Source organism: Apteryx rowi, unplaced genomic scaffold (genome assembly GCF_003343035.1).
Source record: "Apteryx rowi isolate R43461 unplaced genomic scaffold, aptRow1 scaffold_190, whole genome shotgun sequence".
Classification (NCBI taxonomy): Eukaryota; Metazoa; Chordata; class Aves; order Apterygiformes; family Apterygidae; genus Apteryx; species Apteryx rowi.
The window spans coordinates 984,824-1,005,885 of record NW_020448197.1 but is presented as its reverse complement, the minus strand read 5'-3'; the positions used below and the strand labels follow the sequence as shown (position 1 = coordinate 1,005,885).

The 21,062-nt window shown below is 45.8% G+C and overlaps 1 protein-coding gene across 1 annotated transcript in view; it reads left to right on the top strand.

Annotated features, from left to right (window-relative positions):
- The window catches only part of CLIC4 (chloride intracellular channel 4), a 34,446-nt gene extending 27,004 nt beyond the window's left edge, over positions 1-7,442 (top strand). The window contains exons 5-6 of the mRNA XM_026062553.1: positions 2,238-2,419; positions 3,200-7,442. Coding sequence (XP_025918338.1) covers positions 2,238-2,419; positions 3,200-3,364 — 347 coding nt within the window. The 3' untranslated portion in view covers positions 3,365-7,442. The remainder of the gene's footprint in view (positions 1-2,237; positions 2,420-3,199) is intronic.
- Positions 7,443-21,062: the final 13,620 nt, after the last annotated feature.

The following is a 21,062-nucleotide window of genomic DNA, read 5'->3' as shown; positions in this document are numbered from 1 at the left end:
GGCCTTTAGTAGGTGCATTATAGTAGGTGCATTTCTTGAGAAAGAGGCATATGTAGAGTCTTAGCGATTTCTTAAGGGAGAGTGTAGAGGCATTGCTCCAAAATGTTACCAGTAAGTTGTGTAAGACAAAGTTCTGATTTACTTTTATTTGACAAGACTTCTCTTTGTGGTCAAACTAGTTTACAAATATGCAGTACAGTGACTTTCTCCAGTTCTTGACTGCTGACTTCTCCCACCCTTTTTTTATTTCCCCTTCTTCCTTTCTGCTATTATAAGCTTTCAGCCAGAGTATTGTACTTCTGGAAATGCACAGCACTTTATAGTCTAAACAGGTCATTAATACAGGTCATTAATGATGCTTTTAATTCTCAGTGGGGGGGTGTGGGGTTCGATTCAGAGTTAAAGCTGAAAATGTGCTTTCCTTCTGTTCTCTATCTTGGTGTTCGTTTCCACTGTCGCTTCTCTGCGCAGCATTGCATTTTATCCATTGTGGAGCAAGTGGAGGTCACTATTGTCCAAATCTGTATTCTGCTCTGTGTTTCTTCTGTCTTTTTCTGTTAATTTCTTGTTAACACCCTTTAAACGGTTCTATAACCTCTTCTAAGGTAAGGTTTGGAAATTTAATTTGCAACCTATGAAGCTGTAGCAAAGTCTGCGTGCTGKGTATTTAGGTGAAAGTTACAGATGCTTCACTGAACTATAAAGAGTGCTTGCAAATCTGTGAATTTTGCTTGCTGGTTCCAAAGGAGTAGGGAATTTAGTTACATGCTTAGCTATGATTTAATGAGCTATATGAAACTGCAATACTGAGCAGATGTCAGATGATAAACTGAAAGACAGTAATGGATCAAGCATCTTGTCCCCTGCTTGTACCCTTCTAAGTCTCTTTAAGCTTGTATTTTGGGCAGAGAAATTCTGCCCACTTATTTTTCTTACCCTAGGGTATTTTGGTGGGGTATGTGTGTGCTCTAAATTCCCCCAGCATGGAAACTTCCCTGTGCAATGGCCAGTCAAAGCTCTTGAACTGAGCAGTAAGGACTTTAAGGGCCGGCATTGTCTTCCATGCAGAGTTTGTGTCATGCCCCAGTGGTTGAGTTTCCTTCCATGTGATGGAAGGCCTTATTGCATACTTGATATTTGACCTTTGTTGGATTGATTGCTCCCATTCAGACTTCAGAGTGAAGCCTAGTTCATCTTGCCTTTTTTTAAAGGATTAAGGCCTTTCTGTGTGGAGAGAAAGTAGTAGCTGGAAGGTGAGAATGCCTGCTTCCGCGATTCAAAATCCTGAGATCAATAAGAGATAACGAATGCAGAGTTCGGCTTTTAAATCATTTAGTACAAATCTTTTATCCTCCATGATTGGAGGGAAAACTTAAGTCATGGAATCAGAATGCCTTTCTGCAGTATTTCAAATGGAAGGAGGCAAAATACTTGTAAATATTAAGGCTTACCAAGAATACTTTTCAGTTTTGTGGGGTATGCTGCCCTCTGCTGTTTTCAGTTAACCTCTTCAAGTGTAGTCTGCATGTTTAGTTGTGCCAGTTTAGCTGGACATGCGACATTAAACAGATTAAGTTTAAGTGAATGCAAACCCTAGGATAGCTTAATTCTAATTAGTTTAAGCCAGTTAGGAAAAGTCTTAAGAAACTGACATAAGCCATTTTTAAACCAAAAATAAACATTTGTGGACAGTCTTTGCTTATTTTAAACTAGTGCAAGCTCATGTATAAACCAGCTTTTAGGTAACCTGCATCTGTGTGATATTTAAAGGGCTTTAGAGTTTGCTTGTTTTTTGGTAGCAAAGGTTTCGGTTCAATTTTAGTGCTACTAGTGACCACAAAGGCAGCTTCGGCAGTGGCATTGCCACAAATTGTACTGGGCTTGGAAATCCTTCAGTATACGCTCTGTTCTGGGGAGTACAGTGATGTGAATTATTTCAGGTAGCCTTAGTAGCAGCACTATGATAACGGAAATGATTATTCTCCTCCGGAGTTCTAGGTAGCTACATCTTTACTTTGAAAATACAGTCCCGGTTTTAACGCCTCTCGGAATGGAGTATCATGATATTTTGATTGATTTGTCTTTATAAACTTTTCTGTTTCACTTTGTTTCAGTTCTCTGACACTTTATTTCAGGTCCGGTACCAATATCAGTATTCTAAATAGTAACTTGCTTTGGTATGTGTGCTTGTGGTTTGGCTTTCTCTTTTGTTTTTAAAACTGTTCCTTCCTTTGTAGCCTTAGAACGTGGCCTCTTGAAAACCCTCCAGAAACTGGATGAGTATCTGAACTCTCCTCTTCCTGATGAGATAGATGAAAATAGCATGGAGGATATTGCAGTTTCCACCCGCAAGTTTTTGGATGGCAATGAGATGACATTAGCAGACTGCAACCTGCTACCGAAACTACATATTGTCAAGGTAAATGACTTGTGACGTGTTTTGTGTTATAACATGATAATGAAGTGAAAGATGCTTACAATTTATGACATTTGGGTGTCCCTCTCATTTCAACTATATGTAAGTTCCCAGATAAATGTAACTATAGTATTAACAGTACATCAAGCTAGGTGAGAGTTGAATTTGGTGAAGGTGAGAACCAGCAGACAAGTAGGATAGCAGATGATGCAAGCCAAATCCCCTTTTACTGCACTGGCAAAATGCTCACATGGAATAAGTTGCAACACTTAAAGAATGAGGTAGTGGAAGGACCATGAATGTCATGTGATGCTAAGTGGATGTTTTCTCACGTCTGGAGACTGCTCTGTTAGTAACAAAGTAAATAGCACAATGCAAAATACAAGGATTGTAAAAAACAAAAACAAACAAAAAGCTACAAGTCTAGAAAGAAAAAGGTAGTAYGGGATAACTACAGGAGTGAAGAGTTGCCTATATAGTAGCAATGGCTTGATTGCTTTTCAGTCTTGCATGATCTTTGTCAGTTTTGCACTGCAGATGGAGCTACAGATTAAGCTTATGCCTGCATGCAGAGGCATTTACCTCGTGTGAGGGCAGTAATACAAACTAAGTGAGGCAGCATGCTGCCAGGTCCAGGCACATCCCAGAGGGGCAGGTTCTACTGAATTTAGAGCGACTGTGAGCTTACATGTTGCAAGAGTAATATAAGAAGAGTGAGACATGGAATGGAAAATTGGTTTAAGTTGAAGGATATAAATTCATAATCTAATTCTTTTGTTCTAGGTGGTGGCCAAAAAATACCGCAACTTTGAGATTCCCAAGAGTATGACAGGGATTTGGAGATACCTGACAAATGCTTATAGCAGGGATGAATTCACCAATACCTGTCCCGGAGACAAAGAAATTGAAATAGCTTACAGTGATGTAGCCAAGAGACTCACTAAGTAAACAGCACTTGCAAAAGAGATGACTTTTTGCATATTCCATAACAATGCTTCTAACAGACTGCTCTTTTCRTATAAGATAGCAATTTTTTTTGCATGAACTTGCAGTTATTCAAAGTTATGGTGGATAGACCAGGTACAGTAATTACCTAAAGTTTGCAGACTTTAATTATAGTCTTGTTTTTCCTTACCTCCTTTTGTAGCAAGTCCGAATATCATTAATGCAGTTATGTTAATATTGCACTGGGGTAACTAGATTCTTCAGTATGAAGGGTTATCTTGCCCCTGATACTTTTCTTTGCAAACATTTGGTCCCTGTCTACGAATTGGTCTAGGATACTCTCTTTCTATATGGTACAAGGAATATTTATGTATTTTGGAATTTATTGCTTTTCCAGAAGATTTACACACAATTGTCATATCTGTGACGCATTGAACTGTACCTGCTCGTCTATGCCATTTACATTTAGAAGGGAGCTTATTATCCAAAAGAGCCATTTGTAGAATATTTGGCAACAGTTAAAAAAAAAAAATTTTTTTTTTTCTTGGATTTGAAACCACAGGGATGATTGAGAATGGACACAAATGTGAAACCTGGATTTGAAYGACCTCAAACATCAGGGAAGTTTGAATCTAGGCCTGAATGCTGTAGTGGGAAGCTCGCAGTTCAGAGTTRGTATTTAGCTGTGTGTCTTCAAGGGCTTAATGAGCTCAAAAAAAAAAAAAGAAAAATATCAACAGCCTACATTTGTCCTGAATTCTGAGTTGCGGCAGATGAATAATTATCAGGATGCCCTTTTACATCATGAAACCAAAAGAACTGGATGCTTGCCATCTGTTCACCTTAAAGATTACAAGTGGCTTTCTTTTTGGTAGTTAAGAACCTTTATTTTGTGTAGGTCTTTCTGACAATATTTACTTAGAAAACCTGTACTGTCATAAACAAAGTACATGTAAACATTAGTGTTCTAGTTGACAGATAGCTACTGTATATGGTGAATAGTAGTGCAATGATTAGTGATGCAAGACCAAACACTTATAGCAGTTAAAGGTGGAATCTTTCTGGGAACTTTTTTAAGCTATTTTTTTCCTGAAGAAAGCTAAAGTGACCTTTAAGGATAGCATTTGCCTTAAATTATATTATGCATTTTTCCTGAAAGGAAACTCTTTTAGTTACTCTTGTAAAGCAACGGTGCATGAAAACCTAGTCCTTTACATTGGATTTATCTTAATTGCTTGTCTGTGTGCCTGGACTGCAATTTTGCATTATCATAATCATTGCACTACTATACATAATCTTTTTACAGCAACACTGAGGAATAGCACTACAATTTTTTAAAAGCAATTTTCAAATATTTCTAAACCAGGGAATAGTTTTTTTGTTTAAAATTAATGATTTTGATGCATGAAATAAACTACTAGGTTATTTTTAAAAGACCATCATAAGCAACTCCAAAGAATGATAGACATATGCCTATTTTTTTGTAGAGATACTTTTATATTTAACTGATTTTAGAAGCTGGAAAGTGCTATTCCTTGTAGGTTGTTCTTGGAATATTTAACATCCTGCAATAACATGAAAATGCTCACATAAATACTTTTATACACTAATTTTTTTGGTAAGCACTGGCTTTATGAAAAACAGCCTGACTTTTCTAAGCATCCTGCTTTTGCTACTTTATATACCCATGAGGTTAGCTTGACATATAAGAGGTAGAGTAAAAGATCCATATTTGTATACATGGCTTGTGGTGCCTTGTCTTGCCTTCCTAGAACTAGAATTTCAATATAAAGGCAATTAGCAATCCTGTTACGTGGCTTTCGAAGACAACCATAGATACATTTAGACCCTATTATGATTTATTACAGAGGTATATAGGCACAGGAAAAAGAAAATTCTGCAGAGCAACCTGTTTAGGAAGAACTTAATTGTAGCCATTTTATAATTCCTGTATTCTAATGTCACGTTCTCATCCTGAATAAAGTTTCTCAGCAGTAATAATCCTCTTTAGGGGTTCAGTCTTTGCTATAACGTGACATCTAGAAAGAGGAATGATTTCCTCTCTTGTTGGATAAAAGCATTTTTAATGAAACAGGGTAAAGAAAAAAAACCTCATTGGTCCGGTGCTCTTTGCCGTTGTATAGTTAACCCTTAAAAACAAAGTAGGAAGCAATGTAACTGTGGGCATAGTTTTGTTGAATTTTTAACTCTACATTAAAACCTAGATCAGGATGGCTCTTGGAAGTTCTCTGAGGTTGTAGTAATCAGGTCTTACTCTTTTAAAAACAAATTAGCCGTTGTTTACACACGTTTCAGTACACCAGGCAACTGTGCATACAGTCATGAAAACGCTTTCATGCAGTTTTCTAATGTGCACTGCCTACATATCAATGCACACAAATGCTTAACTTGTTAAAATGCCAGGCTTGTTCTCTTTTATAGATAATATATTCTCTCTACTTTTTAGGCAATCTTCAAACAATTGTAATATGTTATACTCAGCATTAAGTATTTTAATGATTGTGTCTGAAAGCTTGTAAACAAAGTTGAAGCTCTTGCTGTAACTAATGTATTTCTTATCTCAATACAGTGAAGTATTGAGTGTCAGAGCCTTTCCCTTATAGGTGTAATTCAAATGAGGACCAGGTTAGCAAATTATAAGGCTGTTACCATATGATAACTGTTAACTGTCCTATGTGAAAGGATTTGGTATCCTTCTGGCTTCCTATTGCACAGTTTAGTTGTGTTGTAACAGAAGCCGGCCAGCCTCTCGCTGGCTTCAGCGGAGTCGGGAATCTAATGGAGAGTGAAGAGCTTTCACCTCTGTAGGTGATCCCTTCAGATCAGAACAGCTAGGGTGGTGTGTAAAAGGCTTAGCGTCTGGTGTGGGTAGAGCACTTTCATCTGGCCCCAATCACCAGCGCTACATTAATTAAAAAAAACCCTTTCATAACTATGTAAATTCTTGAGTTCTGTCAACTTGTTTACAATCTGATCTTTAAATGCATTTTTAATTTCATCAAACAGCAATTAATCTACCCCCTGTTTAAATTTAAAATGATGCTTCTAGCCCCTTCTACAATTTAAAAACAGCAGTTACCCTTTCAAGTAGGCATTCCAGTTTGCAAGTTGGTTGCATGTATTAGCATGCTGAATAACTTACTTTATTCTCAAGCTGAAATATTCTTCAATTCCCATTAAAACAGGTGACTCGTGTGTTTCCTGAACATAAAGGGAAAATCCTCATCTTCACGCTGTTTTTGTGTGGGAGTGCAGTTTATAGTATATGCATGATTTTTTCTTAACAAAGCTTTCCTTCTTGAAGAGACTCCTTATGTGTACAGAGCTGCCTGTTGAACAAGAGGCATGTGAACGTCTGAAACAATTTCATGCACTCCAAAACTTCCCTATGCATCTACTGTTCACTGCTGGTCTGTATAAATGTCCCACATGGACAGTTGCAGCCATGTAGCTTGTACATTTGTATTTTCCCATAAAATTGGTGTTTTTTTCCGCAATGGGCATGTCTAAACTGATTGAGTGAGAGTTGCGTGCAATTCCATGGTAAGAAGGGAGATATAATCAAGTTTTTATGCTAAAGTAGCAAATTAGCATTTCATATCAAAGGAACACAGACATGAATAAATCGAAGATGCTTGAGCCAAACCCACTGATGCCTATCTCAATGTAGAACAAAAAGTGGCTAAGTACAGTCAACTTTTTTTTTTTACTCTTTGCCACTCAGAGTACTATCTGAACACCTCCAATTAATATTTTCAGAAGAAAGCTTTATCCCAAGTGAAAAATATTTAATCTGCCTCAGAACCTGTGCCACCAACTATTACATTTTGTTTCTGGAGGGTGTTGGGGGGGATGGGAGAATAGTGGAGCAGAAGAGCATATAGAGACTCTCAAGACAGGACATCTAGAATTGGAGCATTGTATACAGAAATACTTGAAGAGTTGATACAACTTACTGTAGTTTGCTTGTCTTTCACTCTCTGGAACATCTTTTACAGATATACCAGTATACTGCTGGCAGCTATTGTTAAAAATAAAATTATATTTTCACTACCAAGCAGATCTTTCTGTTATTTCTGAAGGCTACAGTTTGTGTATGTGTAAGCTATGACTAGCATATAGTGTGCTGAACTATAGAATGACACTTTATAGTAATTATATTTTCAATTTTTGGCCTTCTCTGTTTACCAGTGGCATTGTGACTTAAGGCAGAATATGTGCCATTTCTTACRTTATAATGGGCTGTAATGCTCCTTAACAGAAAGGAATAGAATGATTTGGGAAATACTAGATTCTCCTATGAAACTCTGAAAAATTTTTCAGATTTTAAGTGCAAACTCTTAGGAACTTAAATTTTGGTGGCTTGTTTTTCTCTGGAATACTAGATTTTCAAAGTTAAACGGGGTTAGGTTCTGCTATTGGAGAACTGGTTAAAAATATGTCAAGAAAAATTCTTATGCTTGGTTGGAGAAACTTGTTTATACCCAAATAGTCCAATAAAAGTAGCCACTTCAAGAGTTGAGATTGAATTGATGTCTCTAAAGCAACTGTGGATGTCAGACTTCAGTGCTCTTATTCTGAGTTCCCTTACTGTCTTTTGCTTGCAAATATGTCTTAACTAGCCATGGTAAACCCCATACACACCTGCTTTTGAGTATGTTAACTAGGTACTAGGTCTTCAGAGCAAAGACCACCAGACACTAGTTCACCAGACACTTCAAAACTTCCTGAGCACTATCACGTCAATCTCTTGTCTGTTTTGTGAGTGCTTGAGGTGCATCTGGGGTCTGATTTTTGTTTTTGAAAGGAAATTTGTGGAATCCAGAAGACATTCTTGGAGCCTGTAATCTGGGATACCATCATCTGTGTTTGAGCATGTGCAGCAAAGCAACAGACATGCTTGAAGTAGGAGCAAACCCAGCAATTAAACACATGGTAGGAATACATATCTGTATCACTATGCAATTTTACTGACCGTGATGTTTGTGATCAGAGTGGGGTTTTGCAATAAGATCTGCAGTCACCTTGTTTGAGTTTGGTCACGTACTTCCTTGAAATGCAGCGCTATGGACCATGAGGTAACACCTTGTTAATGTGAAGAGCAGACTGAAAGGGAGCAGTGTTGAGCTGTGAAGATGCTCTTCCTGCATGGCAAACGCGGTAGTCTCAGGTATTCATCTCATGATAAATATTTTTTATGACTATGATTTGCTGCAAGAGCTACTTTTGACCAGTTAATAAACCTGCTTTTACTAAATTTTGTTTTAAGACACCTCAAGTGACAGCAGAGTCTGGTGTGGAAGGTTTCTCCTGGATGTCCTAGCAAGAAACAGCTGGATTTTGGATTCAGTGAAAGCTATGGAGCCCACTCCCAAACAGCTGAGTAGCAATGTGAGCAATGGAAAGAATTTAAGAGCTTGAAGGGAGCTGGGTGAGGCTGAATGTTTCTTATCTGTTTTTGACCACTGCATTCTCCCTGTTCTCAGGGACAGCGCTGATCCAAATAATCTTGAACTTGTAACTTGTACCCAGGTTTCATAGCTCTGGCTTCTCTCTCTCTCTCTCTCTCTCTCTCTCCAAAAATGTTACCATGTTCCATAAGGAAAACTAGTTTGGAGGTTTGTAACAAACTCCAATGGTTTAGGATCTGGACCACCTAAATTGTGGTATGTAGTAACTGTGAAAGCAGTCAACGTCTGCTTGTGTCAGTCACAAGGATTGAGAGTGATGCAGTCTGAGAACTGCAGTGACTACTGCAAAGTATTGTGTCACTCTCCTCTCTTCCCCCTACCCCAAACATCGTCAACAGGCTTTAGGCTAGCCCCCAGTTAAATTTAAGTGATCATTTTCTTTCTATTTCTACTCTGGCCTATTCTTACTGAGCCTAATGATGTACTGGAGATTGCGTTAGTCTTTGGTACCAAGCAAGGGGAAGATCTGGGGCTCTTGACTGTTGGCTCACTTTGAGGTGTCCAACAATAGCTGTGTTTTTAATGGTACTAGCTTGGCATCTTGTCTGGAAATACTGTTTTAGATACTAATCAGCTTATTTTTGTGACATTTCACTGAGTATTTCCTAGAAATAAACCAGGATTTTGTTAGCAGAGTTCCATTCTTACCTAGGACTATCACATGCGTTTCAGAAGATTGATCTGATTTTGTCTTGGTTCATTCCTTTAACAATTAGTACACTTTACTAGGACTCCATTTTTTTTTTTTATTGTAAAGAGGCTAAAATATACTAGTTGCCAAAAGCTGCAATAATATTAATTGTGCTGTGGAAACTCCAGAAACAATTTTCTAATTACTTCCTCAACTCTTTTTTTTTTTAATAAACAGCAGTAAAATACAGCAGCTAGAAGGCTGAGGAGACCCTACTAGTGTCTCTGACTACTCTCTGGTGTAGGAATAAACCAATTTGTCAKAGGGTAGTCAAGACTTTTATGGAAGGAAAAAGAAAACTGGGCAAACCTTTGTATTCAGTGAGATAGAAAAGGAACTCATTTGACGTGGTTGCCTGAGGGCTTTTGGACACTCATTATAACGAAAGCTAAGTATGAGCTGAATGTCTAAACATTTTTGCTGTCTCTGAAAGTCTCCAGGAGAAAGGGTGGATGTAGTGACTCATGAATTAAGAATATGCTTTACTACAGTGGTTCCCAAACTCCTGTCTGTGGATCGCAGGTGGTCCAGGAGACCTGGGAGAACTTTTATGGGCTTGTAGGAAGCAGGGGATATTGTTAACAAACAGAGGATGAATGGTCTCAGAGAAGCTAACTGACCTTTTAATCACAGAAATTTGGGAACTGCTGCTCTAGGGCTTTGCTTTACTTTGCTGAATTCTTACTGGAAAAGGAAGATTATTCTTGAACTGGTGAATAGTTCACACCCAGATTCATGGTTTTGGGTGGTCTCCTGTACTCAATAGGTATGGTGGTGAGACTTAAAGCAGTTTAGTATGTCTAATAAAAAAAAAAAAAAGAAAATGCAGCAACACTGGCAATAACAAAGCTCTTTAGTCTGGGTTAGTATTTTTCCAAGGCAGTAAGCTGCGACTGCCAAAAGTGTGTGGTGRCTGGGCAAGTTGGGGTTGTGTTCACAGTGCCCAAAAGTAACCAGAGATTGGGGGAGGTAAATTGTGGTGAAGTGCCATGAGATAACTTCTGAAACTTAAGATGACTTAAAGAGCTGCCTGTCTTTTAACTGTATGTGAGAAAATGAAGTTTGGAGGGAGGTAAGCAGCTTTTCTCTCTGCAGATCCTATTGCTCTTGGTCTTGCTAAACTTATGAGCTCTCAAAGCTGATGCTGGATGGTTTCCAGAGCCGGAAAAAGAGAACTCATGATTCTTTGACTCAAGAGAAGAACTGCTGTGTTCTTACCACTGGACAGAGAGATGAAAACAGTTGCTAAACAAAGATCAAACATGTGAACTTTATAAATAAACAAACAAAATTGATGCTAAGGGACGTCTCAACTCCTTTGCCTAAGGCGAAGGGCTTGGCAGGACCTAGGAGAATGACTTTGTCAGTTTGCACATGGAATTCTTATTTTAAAGAGTCTGATTAAAGTGATACTGCTCTTAATGAGTTTGAAGGTGCTGCTGGTTAAAATGGCCTTTTCTGTCCATGTATTGGTAGTGTATGTGGGGTAGAAGAGAAATCATTTACAGTGCTGAGCCCTAAATGTAGAACACGGCAACATTTTAAGTGGCGTGTGATTAAAAAGCTGATCGTGGGAAGCTGCTGTTAATAGTAAAACACTTAAAGGCAGCAGCTTTGGTGCCGGAGCTGTGCAGAAGGAGCTTAGTCAACTGTCTGAGAGGTGCCTGCAAGGCAGCGTTTGGCGGTTGAGGGGGTTTTCTGTTCTGATGTGCCTTTTAATCCTCCCGTTCCGGTCATAACTTCTGAACTTGCCCGTTAGTAAGATGGGTCTGTGTGTTGCAGAAATGGATCTGCTCAGTATCTTACAAGAAGTTGGTGGTGGGGGTGGGAGCAGAACCCAGTAGCATGTAGCCCTTCTTTTTCCCTTTTCCTAGCAAATTTGATAAGTGACATGAACGGGGAACAGGAAGCTTGTTGGTCAGTCTTTTGCCCAGCATATAGGCCTAACAGTCTTGACTTCCCCCTCTTGTTGTAAACATTAGATATCTTCCATCTTCGACAGCTTCTGCTCCTGTATCTCCTTTGGTTCAATACCTCTCCCGCCAGCTGCAGCCTGTGCTGTATGATGCTTTAATTTGTATGTGCAGCTGGGGCTGGCTCCCGTTTTTAATACAGAGCAGCCCACTCCAGTCCCCTGGCGAGGGCAGCCAGCTGCAGGCAGCTTAGTGCGCGGTAGCCGAGATCCTCGTGATACAGCCCTCTCGCAGAGGCCCAGCTGCTCTTTGCATGTCATGCTCTGTGTGCGCAGCTTTCAGGGGAGAATGAAACTCCAGAAGGATATTCCTGCAGCTGCTGTGGGATGCCAGGCAAAGATGAGGAGCCCTCTCTCCTCCCTGAACAATGTACTGTCTCAAGTTTGAGTCTCCTTTAGAGTCTTAGTGTATTTAAACATGAAGTATTAGCGCTGGGCTCTCTGAACAGCTGACAACTACAGCTGTTACTGTGCAGCTGCACAAACTCTGGAGGCTGCTGCTGTGGCGAAGTCCTCGCTGGGCAGAGTCTAATGGGGAAGAGGGGGTGGCCTTGCCAAAAGTTCCCTAGACTTGACTCAAAGGGACTGAGAGTTCATTTCTTGTCTCTGCTGGGCAAGCCTTTCCCCTTTGCAGTGTTACAGTTTCACTGTCTTAAAAGGGGAATAATTCTCCTTAAAAGATTCCTTGAAAGATTTTGGTAGTGCTTTCCATCTCTAGCTACCAGAGAGGAAAACTTGAAAAAGAAGAGGCTCTCAGGGACAATCCCGTCCTGAAGAAACCCACATGAAGATCCTCTGAAGGGCAGAACCGATGTGTGATACCGATGGCACTGCTACACCTTGCCTTGTGTCAGGAAGCTCATGGGGTGAAGAGGGAGGCTGAGGTTGCTGCAGTGGGCAGGGGTGCTTGAGGACAAGGACATGTGCCTCAGGGAAACCGGCCTTTTATTAGCTCTGCTGGCCTCAGTGACTTCTGTTTATCTGCTTTGCTGGCTCATCGAGAATGAAGTTACATCGGGGTAACAGCTATGTTAGCGTTCATACGGATTCTGTGGCTTGTAGCTGAATTTTTTTGTTTGATCTGGATGGGCTCATCTGTACCCATGAGCTCCTACTTTGGTGTGTTTGGAGCAGACCAAACAACGAAGCTTGGGCTTTTCTTCTCGTCATTCAGGGCACTGAATGGGGCAACGTAAAACGCTGTCTGCGCGCACTGTGGCATTACCTGTGACAAACGGGCACGTGAAGCCAGGACACACCGTTCAAGGTCACAGGGACATAGGGTAGGAAAATGCTGAGAGTTATTACAAATCCTGCTTCTGTATGTGGGTTTAAGGTGTAGGCAGGCATATGCTGCTTCAGCTACTTCTTAGTTTTAATTTCCTCAGGCAATATTTCTTATAGGGACTGGGAGTTCCTGTAGTTTGTGTTTTTATTAAGGCAGTGGTTGGCTCTTTGTCTTGCTGCACCCACTTGCCTAGGAATCAAGATATGCAACAGCACATGCGCATTTACTGCAGGCATCATCCAAGGGGTTGGTAGGTTTGAGCTGTTCAGCATGAGCTTTCTTCAAGGAGGTCTATTTTCAGTGTGTTTTTTGGGCTTTGAACCAGAAAGAACCATGCAATAAAACTTGCTACAGAAAGGAATGTGAAATAATGCTGCTCTGACTGTTGTGTGAGTTCTTCTGTGCTGGATTCATTGAGGAGAGGAATTTTGCACACTTGCAGGCAACTGGCAGGATGGAGATTGTCCCTTGGTCCCAAGCTACCTGCCTTCCAGGAATACAGTGTGCGACCRACCAGTTCAGTTGGTCTAAAATCCTTTCCTACTAGTGGCAGTGAAAGATGCACGTGAGCAAGTTTTCTCAGTGCGACTAGCCCACAGGGCAATGCAATTCGTAGATATTAGTGTGCACAGTCTCTTCTTGGCCTCCCTGTGTCTTTTCCCTCCACGCGAGACTTTCCCTGTGGGTAGGTGCTCCATAACTTGTTACTGCAGAACTTGCTCTGCTTTCCCACGAAATTTCTGGCTGCAGATTGGATTTTGCAGGACTATTGCGTTGTTCTGAGCCAGTCGGCATTTCATAGCGTCCTTGGGAGCGTGAAGGATTTTGGAAAGTCTGAAGTAAGAAAGGTACCACTGTAATGTGCTGGAGGTGATGAGAGGCTAACTGGGAGCCACTAAACGGGGTTCCTTAGGGCAGGATCCTGCCTGTGAGCCTTTAGAGCTGAGACGCAGGTGCTTGACTGCAGGTCCAAATGGTTAAGTCTGTGCTTAAGGAGGGAGAGGCTCCTGAAAGTGTTGGATGGTTGTAAGAGAAGGATCTTGAGTATCATAACGCGACTCCATGCATTGGAAGTCTTTGAAGTCTTCTCCTGACATCCATCCCGTACCAGCATCTTTCATCCTTCGCCAGCGCTTCCCCAGCTGAAGCTATTAAAGGGAAACTACAGAAGCCATAAATCTTGGCTGTTAACATCTCCAGTGGTAAGATTTCACAATGAGCCCGAGTTGCTGCGAAAGATAAGAGGAGGCCTTGAAACCGAGGCAAGTTGTGACTGGTTCCCAAGAATAGCTGAGCTTCACAGCTTCGTTGGGGGTCCCTCCAGGTTACTCGCTTTCGGGCACTGTACTTGGCTCTGCCGCTGACTCTCTGGGTGCCCTTGTGTGAGTCACATAGTGCATGTCTGCGCTGTGCGGTGCCGCCTGGAGAAGAGATCCCCAGCTATGACCTGACCCAAAGGGGTGAAGCTGCATCAGTGGGGTGCTGTGTATAGGTTAAACAAGCCTGCTGCCATACTGTCCTGCTGCGGTTATGATGCTTCCAAGGATTGATCTTATCACATCCACGGGGAGCTGAGCTTACAAACGCTCCCAGAGTTAACAGAGGGGTCAGGAAAGGCTCCAGGAGTCCCGATTCCCCAAGAGCCCCTCTTGGGCTGTGCCGTCTGCTTGGAGCAGGCAATAAAAGGCGAGATCTCTTTGCATCTTTATGCTGAGATAGTGGCTGGAAGGCGCTCTGCTTTATCAGGACGGCAAATAGGAGTGATGCCTGGGAATGTTTCCTTGAGTGAGTGGGAACATTGTTAGTGGGCAAACTGGAATCAATGTTAAGCTCAATCTTATTTACACCCTTGCTGTGATCCTGATCTCTGCCCAGCCTAGAGTGCATATCTGTACAGAGTTCACTTCAGTATAAAGACTTGGCTCTGCAGAATACATCGGTGCATCAAATTGTCTGCTAGGCGCCTCCTGAATGATTCTCTCCATGGGAGCCTTTTTTTCTCATGTCTTCTCCACAGCACCAGTCTAGCAAGTCTCCTCCTTCCAGCTGAGCAGCAGGCAAGGAAGAAGTGATGGGTCTGGAGGAGAAACTAGAGTCCAGTTACCCACGCGAGAGAGCTGGTGGCGCTGTGGCAGAGCGCTCGGAGCTTCTTTGGCCTCTCCGCGGCAGATGCTTTCCCATCAGCGTTGCCATTTCCCCCCGGTGGGGTGGAGGGACAGGGAGCAGCTCCCGTCACGTTTGGCCAAAGGCAGAGCCCTGCTGTGAACAGCTCAGGCCTGCAAACTGCTCGCGCTGTCCTGCTGGCTTCGGTGGCTTTGCTCTGCTCTCTCTCCTCCTCCAGGCATCAGAAAGAGCCTCCAAATAGTTCTTTTTCCTTCTCCGATGTCTCCCCAGCATTGCCAACTAAAAACTGTCCTTCTGGGGAGCAATCGCCCGCTGCTCTGGCCACGCGCTGTTCCTCGGGGCCTTGCTTTGCCACAGCGAGGCTGGCGGTGCCAGAGCATGCGGAGGGCAGAGCAACCCCGCGTGGACCCAGCGGAGCTCTTGGACCCAGAACTAACGTGCAGATGAAACCAGAGCTTTGAGGAGATGAACATTGTGTCTAGGGACTCAGAAGCAGCTGCTGGTGAGAACCTCAGGCAGGCAAGAGGTTTCTGAACTTGTTGCCCTCCAGGGATGACTTCACTCTTTGCCAGGGCATCTGCGTTGCTCGCTCAGACCTCTGAGTATCAGCTACACAGATGGGATTTCTTTTTTTCTTGAGCTGAAGACCAAACTCCCAGGGCTTGCTGTGCAACCGGAGACACCATAAGCCCTTCCAGGCACTGTGTTAGTGCAAAGGTGCAAGTGGTCCTAGCCTCTCACTGCCACTTCTGAGCAGACCATATGGCCACAGCAAGGATCTCGGGGAATCAGGACTCCTGGGGCTGCTCCTGGCCCTGATGTCAGTGCCGCTTTGTCCTCTGTGTGCAGAAGAGGGCCTCAGGGTCCTGGAAAGCATGTTGGTACTTCAAATTAGCTGTCAGGAGCCTTCCTGAAAGGTTGTTTTCTTGGGGCCTTTTCTTCCCTACATCAGTCTTGGTTGCAAGCTGCCTATATACCCTAGTTGTGGATCTCATCACGGAGTGTTGGCTGCTCTGCAGCGGATTTTGCTTTGGGAGCTGGGTCTCCATTTTGATGCGCGTTGGCTCTCAGCTTTCCAGAAACAGTGTCGAAAGCAGGAGCCACTTCTGTTTGAGAGGTGGGAGAGGGTCCCTGGGGGTGGCTGCTCTGCAAAAAGTGCTCCGGGATGGGAAGATCTGGGGGACACGGTGGCAGGTGACCTGTGAAAAGCTGCTCTTGGAGTGGGTCAGAAGCTCTTTGTGTTTAGGAGCAAGATCTCGGTGGCGTTACTGCCGTGGGGAAACGCAGCACGCAGGCTCCTGGCCTCTCTGCTGTTCAGCAGATGCTCTGCATGGGCTGCTGCGGCCGATGCTGCACAGACTCCCTCTTCTTGAAAATGCTGGGAAAACTGGGAAACACGGGAAAAACACTTGGCCACCACTGAGAGCACACGGCAGAGGTGAGCACGTACTGAACGACTGATTTGGGTCTGGCAGAAAGCGCYGGGGGCAGATGGGCTTTTTTTCTTCCTGTAAACCCAAAGTCTGATAGCCTCAGCGGCCCTGTTTCAAGGCCGGGGTTACGTGGTGCTCGTAACCTCTTGGCAGAGCAGGGGCGCATCATCCGCTGCTGCTTCAGCTGTCCTGGACCAGCCGTCCTGCCAAGACCACTCAGGAGGGACGGGGCTTGGTTTAACCGAAGTTAAGCATAAGCCCCCGAGCCGGGGGGGCTGCCAGGAGCCGGCCGGCCTGTGGGGGGCAGCCTCGGCTCAGGGAAGCCCGGCGGCCGGGCCGAGCTGCGGTCGATGCTGATGTCCTTTGCTCTGGCCCCGGTGATGACTTGGGGTGCTGGGATCCTTTCTCAGGTACATAGCAAATCCACACGGTGAAGGTCTGGCCGAAGAGGCTTGCACAATCCTCAGTCGCCCGCAAAGCCCTCCCGTTGCGGTGCTGGACCCTCAGGAGGGCTGGCCCAGACCTGGGAGCATCCGCCAACCCCCAGACGATGCTCCCTTGGAGCTGGGTTTTGGGATATGAAACCAGTTCCCTTCCCGAGTTTCCCTGGAGCCGGGCACCTTGCCTGTGAAATAGCTGCAACCTCTGTTCCCACCCCCCCGGTTTAACAGTTTTAACATCCCTGACTTGCGGGTCGGAGATGACCACGGGTGGGATTGGGACCCTTCTCGCTGTGGCTCTGTTAGCTGTGCCAGTTCCTTAGCTGCCATGTGAATGGGGCACGTGAATGCTGCAGATGGCACCAAAATAAGAGGTGCCCTCAGGGGGGCATCCYGTGCCACGCTGTGAGCCTATGGGGCCAGTGTGTGTTGGCTGCGTCTGGCTGCACCATGCACCAGATCCCTCCTAGCCCAACAGGCGGAGAGTGCCGGAGACAGACAGGCGCCGGTGCTCGCTGTCGTAGGAGTCCCCACTCTGAAAATGCCCTAAATTCCTTGGACAGCTCTGCAGCTCAGGTGAAGCACAGCTGTAGATGCAAGRAGGTTTATGAAGATCCCAGGGGCAAACTCACCAGCAGAGCTGGTGTTTGTGAAGGCYGTGTGATGCCTTTCTCCAAAGCCCACCAAGCAGGCCAGTGGGACAAATGCATCTTATTAGGGCGTTTTAAGACCATCTCTTTCCCACAAGACATTTCCTTGGCCCATCCCTGATTATCCCAACCCAAGGCTGGATACCAGAGTGGCTCCACTTGCAGTGTGCTGTTTGTGCAGTGCCCAGTGCTAATTAGCAGAGCTGAGTATATGCCCTGTGCTGGACTCCTGCTCTGGCCACAGGATGTGGCTTCAGGTCACTTTAGTGACACGTAATGATGATTACAGTTCTTATGGGAAATTGGGTTCCTGGAGCTCTGCTGAAGCAGGAAAGTCCCCACTGCAGGTTTGCAGCGTGCCTTCAGGGTCAGCAGAGAGCTGATGGAGAAGAAAAGCACCTCTCACTTCTTGGTTTCTCCCATAGCTCTTGTCAGCCACTTCTAGGACGGCCTTAGCAGCGAGATCTGAAGGTACTTTGTGAGGGAAGGGGCTCATGTAGCCGTTTTGCTGGCAATAGCTGGACAACGTCTGCTGGACAATGCTGGGTGGCAGAGTCAGGAACTAAATCCAGCTCTTCAGCTGGTGCCTGGTGCTGCAGCACAAGCCCTTGGCCAGTCTGGAAAATCAAGGATGTGGAGAGAGTTTTAGCTAAATCTACCATAGGTTTGTCAGGCCTCTTTGATCTGTAGAACTGTTCAAGGATGAACATTGATGCTGCCCTCTAGTGTGATGTTGGGGAGAAAAGAGCTCACTTTAGGGTCGTGTTGGAGGTCCTCCCTTCGCTACCCCATGCAGCAGCGGTCAATGCTGATGTCCTTTGCTCTGGCCCCGGTGATGACTTGGGATGCTGGGATCCTTTCTCAGATGCGTAGCAAATCCTTGTGGTAAAGGTCTGGCCGAAGAGGCTTGCACAGTCCTGGGTCCTGCTCCTTCAAGGATCGCCTGCAAAGCCTTCCGGCTGCGGTGCCGAACCCTCAGGAGGGCTGGCTCAGACCTGGGAGCATCCGCCAACCCCCAGACAATGCTTCCTTGGAGCTGGGTTTTGGGATACGAAACCAGTTCCCTTCCCGAGTTTCCCTGGAGCTGGGCACCTTGGCTGTTACAAGAGCAGTACCTGCTGCCCATCTCCCACCTAACCAAACAGGGACAGCCTAAACGACGCACATACTGCTGGTGACCACAACAGCTTTGCAAGATGCTTAAAGCTCCGCAGATGCCCCGAGCCTCTCTGCTGCTCCCTGGCTGAGTAACTGTCCTTGCTGGGCGCTGCCCGGGCTCCGTCCCAGCCGTTACTATGCCGAGGTGTTGGCTACGTGTTTTAGACGAGCTCGTATTCTTTGCTATTGCCGGGTTTCTGCAGATGCCGCAGAAGGCGTGTTATTAACGCAGATGAAAGGCCGAGGAGCGAGTTTGCTGTGCTCGTGCATGCCCATGGGGTAAGTTTTCTGCCCTTCCCCCCGGTTTTTATTGCATCCCTCCTGCATCAAAGCCGCTTCGCGAAGCGGGCGAGCTCCCCAGCAAGGCCCTGCAACGGTGCTAATGGAGCAAAACCACAAAGCGCTGCGCTGCTCGGGAAGGAGCAGACGGAGGGTCGGGTCGGGCCGAGCTGCGCTGACAGCTTGAGCTTTCGCTTCCTGCAGCCTGTTGTTCTACCGAAAAAGAGAAAGCGAAGGCAGCCGCTCTCCTTCCTGRAGACTCCTCCACCTGCCCCGCGCGCTTGCTGACTCCGGCATTCCTCCTTCCACACACTGGAAAGATTAATCGCTCCAGTCGGAGCTCGGTGTGACCGGGCCAGGCGAGACATTCCTCCGCTTATCGACACTGCTGCTTTGGGCCGAGGGAGCCCAGCGGTCCGCGGCTTGCCCCGGGCCCTCGAGGTGCAGCAGCCTCCTCGTGGCGTTTGGCCACTCTCGCCTCCGGCGCGGGGGGAAACCGGAGCCCCCCGTGCCCTCCTGGAGGGCCTATTCCAGGCGGGAGCTAGGAAAACTGCCCGGCAGTGAAGCAGAGGCCAGGTCGTCCCGCTGCCGCCRGGGCGAGGGACGCGTTGCAGCGCTGCAGGCGGATGCTCGGCYGTGCGCCCTGGGCGAGGGATGGGGCTCGGCATCCTCCAGCCCTGCCTCCCTGCGCGGCGGCTGCTCGCCCGTGCGGCCGGCCCGCTGCAGACGCCCCGTTTCGGGCTGGATACGTAGAGCTTTTGTTCCCTTTTGTCACCCGTTTCTAGTCTCGTTGCGCCCTGGGCTGCTGGGTAGCAGCAGGATTGCACAAACGAAGCTGTTGCGGGACCACAATTTCAGAGATTTTTTCTTGCTATTAGTTTTTTTTCTCCTTTCCTTTTTCCTTTAGTTTAAAAAAAGAGAAATCCCTCCTTTTGTGCATTTTGGACCAAGCTTGTCATATTTCTGAGAGTCTCCAGTGACTCCTTCGTCCTACAGACTTTCTGGAGTCCTCCTTGTTAGAGCGAGAACTGCATGATTCATTGTGTGCTGGAGATTTAATACTGCACGTAAAACATTCCCGGTTCAAATTTGTTTTCTTTCTTTCCCCCCACCTCCTGCTTTTTTTTTTTTCCCCCCCTCGTTTCTTGGCTTCTCACTTACATCCTGGAATTTCTTCACAAGACATAAAATAAATACATTCCCAAATATGTCCAGGAGGAAATGACCCACTTGGATTTTTCGGCTGCTGTTTCGTGGCCATGCGGCTCGTTCGGCTTGCTTGGGGCGGGGGGGGGGGGCAATTTTGGTGCCCAAAGAGCCCTTTTTGGTCATCCAACCTGCCTGACCTCTGCCTGAGCTGAACCCCCCCCTGCCGCATCCCAGCCTTGGCCAGCCGGTGGGTCGCTGGGCTGCTCTCATGTCTCGTGCATCCAACGGAGCGGAGGCCGGGGCCAGCTTCTTCCACGGACAGAATGCTCCAGCAGGCAGGTGTGCGATGGCCTGAGCCTGGGACGACTTATTTGAACCCTTTAATTAGAGGTTGCCTAATAGCTGCCTGTAACGAGGTGCATCTCTCCTGCTCRGCCTCTGCTGCTGCCTTTAAATACATGGTAACGAAGTCAAGTTGCTCTTAAGCATGACCCGAGAATCAATTTTCCAGAGGTGCCCAAGGCTGCGTTGGGTCCTCACAGCAGTTTCTCCCGTGCAAGGGGGCRCTCAGTACGTACGGAGACCCCCATTCCCAAGAGTCTCGGCTGGAGCGCTGGCTCGTGTCGCGTCCCAACCTTGCGATGCAAATGCCCGTGAACCTTCCTGTGAACGCGGCGATTTGGGCCCCACCGTTATCTCTGCGCTAAAGCGCCTTGAGCGGCTCCTTGGTGCACGGAGGTATTTATACGGCAGCTTTCCCGCTTCCCTGCAATTCCCGGCTGCTGCTGCCTCCCRGCCAGCTGGCGCCCGAAGCCAGCGTGGCGCAGCAGGTCTTTTATTTTGGGCAAGCCTCTTTCAGGACAGCCTTCTCCAGGTGGCCCCAAAGGAGGAGACCTTCACAGCACCTGAGCCTGGAGAAGGGGGTTTGCTGCTGGCGCACCGAACCCGCTCCGAAGGGCTTTCGGCCATCCCGAGCACCCCCGTCCGCCCCAGAGCCRGGAGACGCCGGCTCCTGCTCCCACGCC